The sequence below is a fragment of the Alligator sinensis genome, unplaced genomic scaffold, assembly GCF_000455745.1.
Source record: "Alligator sinensis unplaced genomic scaffold, ASM45574v1 scaffold536_1, whole genome shotgun sequence".
NCBI classification, from domain to species: domain Eukaryota; kingdom Metazoa; phylum Chordata; order Crocodylia; family Alligatoridae; genus Alligator; species Alligator sinensis.
The window spans coordinates 386,425-389,608 of NW_005842951.1; the positions used below are offsets into that span (position 1 = coordinate 386,425).

The 3,184-nt window shown below is 42.8% G+C and overlaps 1 protein-coding gene across 2 annotated transcripts in view; it reads right to left on the minus strand.

Annotated features, from left to right (window-relative positions):
- Positions 1-3,184, minus strand: part of DNAJC21 (DnaJ heat shock protein family (Hsp40) member C21) — a 21,351-nt gene that overhangs the window by 1,522 nt on the left and 16,645 nt on the right. For both annotated transcript variants that reach the window (XM_025192629.1, XM_025192630.1), the window contains exon 10: positions 449-524. In XM_025192629.1, coding sequence (XP_025048414.1) covers positions 449-524 — 76 coding nt within the window. The remainder of the gene's footprint in view (positions 1-448; positions 525-3,184) is intronic.

Genomic DNA, 3,184 nt, shown 5'->3' on the forward strand with positions numbered 1-3,184 from the left:
TGGCAGATGTTCCTGTAATAAGGATGACTACTCTTACAGAGGAACAGAGTGAATGCTGACAGGACTACATCTAATAGTTCAAGCTTTCCTCATACACAATCAAACACTCATCAATATGTACTTAGGTTCATAACAAGAGGACAAAGCCAGTACTGTTAAATATTTTAACTGCACTACAGAAGAGGGGCTGATTGTGCTGAGCAGCATGCTAAGGGACAGTCTACTCAAACCTGAGCTGCTCGCTCACATGACAGTGATTTTCTGAGATTCTGATTTGGGCAGAAACAGGAAGTGTCTTCTATAGGACAATGAAAAAACAAAACAACTCCCCCCAGCTCCCTTCTCCCCAAAGCCTTGGGTGTATCAGACCAAGAAAGCCTTGTTCTCAGTGCATTATGCCATTTACCAAAAAGTTAAGAATCTGTAGGTTTAAATACTTTGTACTCACCGTTGTTTGAGACTCAGAAGATGCCTTAGCAGATTTTTTCATATCCTTAGCTTTCTTTCCTTTAGGCTTAGGTGCACTGAAGAAACAAGGGGAGTTAACAATTTCAGTTTACCTGTAAAATGCTGAACAGCATTTCTAAGACATCTCTGAGGAGGTTTGATGGTATTAAACCACTAAAAGCAGTTAAATCCAACCCTCAGGAGTCACTTGAACATGCCACAGATTTCAGTGGTCCCAAATTTGCAGGTTATTAGCCAGGTCTGTCAAGGTAAGACTTTTAGGAACAGATAAGAGGGAAGTCATGGATGTGTAAGGTCATTTTGTAAGACCTACCATCAGGAAGTGTTCAGATAGCTCTACCTTCAGTAAAGCAGAGCCAGCCTCACATTATCCAAGATGCCAGGAAAGGGGACATTTATTTTACATGAATTTGTGTTTTCAATTCATCATTTATTTCAGCTTAAAGAAAAGCCTTTTGCTTTCAATTTAAAAAGTAATTTTCTCAGTATATTTCCTTTGATAGAGGAAGCGACTATCGTAGATAACGTGCAGGTTTCATACCCTGGACAATCCTGGACTTTTCCAGCTTAGGGTTTCTCCAAAAGTGACATTTTGTCTTCACAGAGTTAGATCAAAATTGCATTAACTGTTTGCGAACAAATGGTGGGAAATGCTCTTCGATAGTTCAAATTTACTTTACAAGCTGACAGGCCTGTAGTACAGTTGTAGGGCTGAAATGCCCGCAGGCAGCTCTCACCGAGGAGATCTACACTCACATGCTATAGCAAGAACTGGTTTTGACCAAATGAGCTGCTGGGGGAAGGGAAGGATTACAGAAGAAATCAGCATCAGTTCTTAAGTGCAGGACTTTGCATTTGTACTACCGAACTTCATCCAGTTTCTATTACTCCAGTCTTTAAGGCGGTCAGTTCAAATTGTATGATATTTCAATCCTCTTCTATATTGATAATGTCTCCCAACTGTGTCTCCTCAACAAAATTTGTATCAATACACACCACTTTTTGTGCCAAGGTCACTAATGAAAATATTTAAGGTCTCAAGACCAACTCCACTAGGAGTTTCCCTCATGCACAGCATTGGCCTTTCAACATTAGTGCCTTACCAACTCTACACATCTTTTACTAATTCCTATTTTATCCATATAAACTAATAATTTCTCACATAGTTTGGTACAAATGCTTTACTAGGGCATATTTGTGCTTCCTATAACCTTCAATTAAATTAGTTATCACGATGCAAAGGACAGCAGAGACAGTTAAATAACAGGTTGCTTGTAGAAAAGCAAATTAATCTGACTAACCTATTAAGACATGCTCCAGAGAGAACACCTTCTAAAAGAATCAGATACACTGAACCATAAAACACTGAAATTACCTTGCAAACATAAAAGACACGAGATGCTACAGGTGTAAATAGTGCTTGAGGTCCCTGACATTCAAAATTTAAGGCACCATACAATCCAGCCATAAACATGTTCTGTGTTGTATGTGGAATATTTCTGTGCTTGGTTTGCCATTTTATGGCGTCTTAAATTAGGTGAACATGTAGCAACCTTCCCGTTGATGCTGTAATTCACATGTTAATCAGGGCATAAATTAACATGCAGAGGGGCTCTAAGTTTCTCAGATTTGATAGATGCCGTGCATTCAATTAAAGACTTCTTTAATGCACACGTGGGATGGGAAGTAGAACATGTCTGCATTTTTATACCATGCTTGTATGCTACACTGATGACCAGACTAAAACATTTGATTAAGTCACAGGTGCAAAAACATCCTCAGCTTTCATCTTGTAGTCAACAGGTTAGAAAATGTATCACTAACAAGTCTAGTAAGCAGTAGAGTGTATGAATGTGGTGTATATTTCATAGACATCAGGGCTGGAAGGGACCTCGGAAGATCATCGAGTCCAGCCCCCCGCCCAAAGGGCAGGAAGTCAGCTGGGGTCATAGGATCCCAGCAAGATAAGCATCCAGTTTCATCTTGAAGGTGTTCAATGAAGGCGCTTGAACCACCTCCGGTGGCAGGCTGTTCCAGACCTTGGGGGATCGGACAGTAAAGAAGTTCTTCCTTATGTCCAGCCTGAAACGATCTTGAAGTAGTTTGTGACCATTCGACCTCGTCATCCCTTGGGGCGCTCTGGTGAACAAACGTTCCCCCAGATGCTGGTGGTCACCCCTGATAAACTTGTAGGTGGCCATCAGATCACCCCTGAGCCTGCGCTTTTTCAGGCTAAAGAGCCCCAGGGCTCTCAGCCTGTCATCGTAGGGTCTGCTTCCCTGACCTCTGATCATGCGCGTGGCTCTTCTCTGGACTCTCTCAAGCTTCTCCACATCCTTTTGGAATTGTGGAGCCCAAAACTGGACGCAGTACTCCAGCTGTGGCCTCACCAAGGCCAAGTACAAGGGGAGAATGACGTCCCGGGATTTGCTTGAGAAGCATCTATGGATGCAAGCCAGCGTTTTGGTCGCTTTACTAGCCGCACGGACAAGTAACAAGGGCACACCTTGTGTTGTTGCTACTTGTCCCCGGGGAATGCCCATGCTACATGTGGCAGGTTAATGTGGGTGGGCGCATGCACACATGCAAGCACTTGTGCCTGCAGCAGCTCAAATAGAAGCAGTGCAAATTTGAGCCGGGGCTTTTTGCCTCAGAGCACATGCTTGGACATGCACTTTGTTGTGGAGCAAATTGTGCCACTTGGGGCAAAATAACC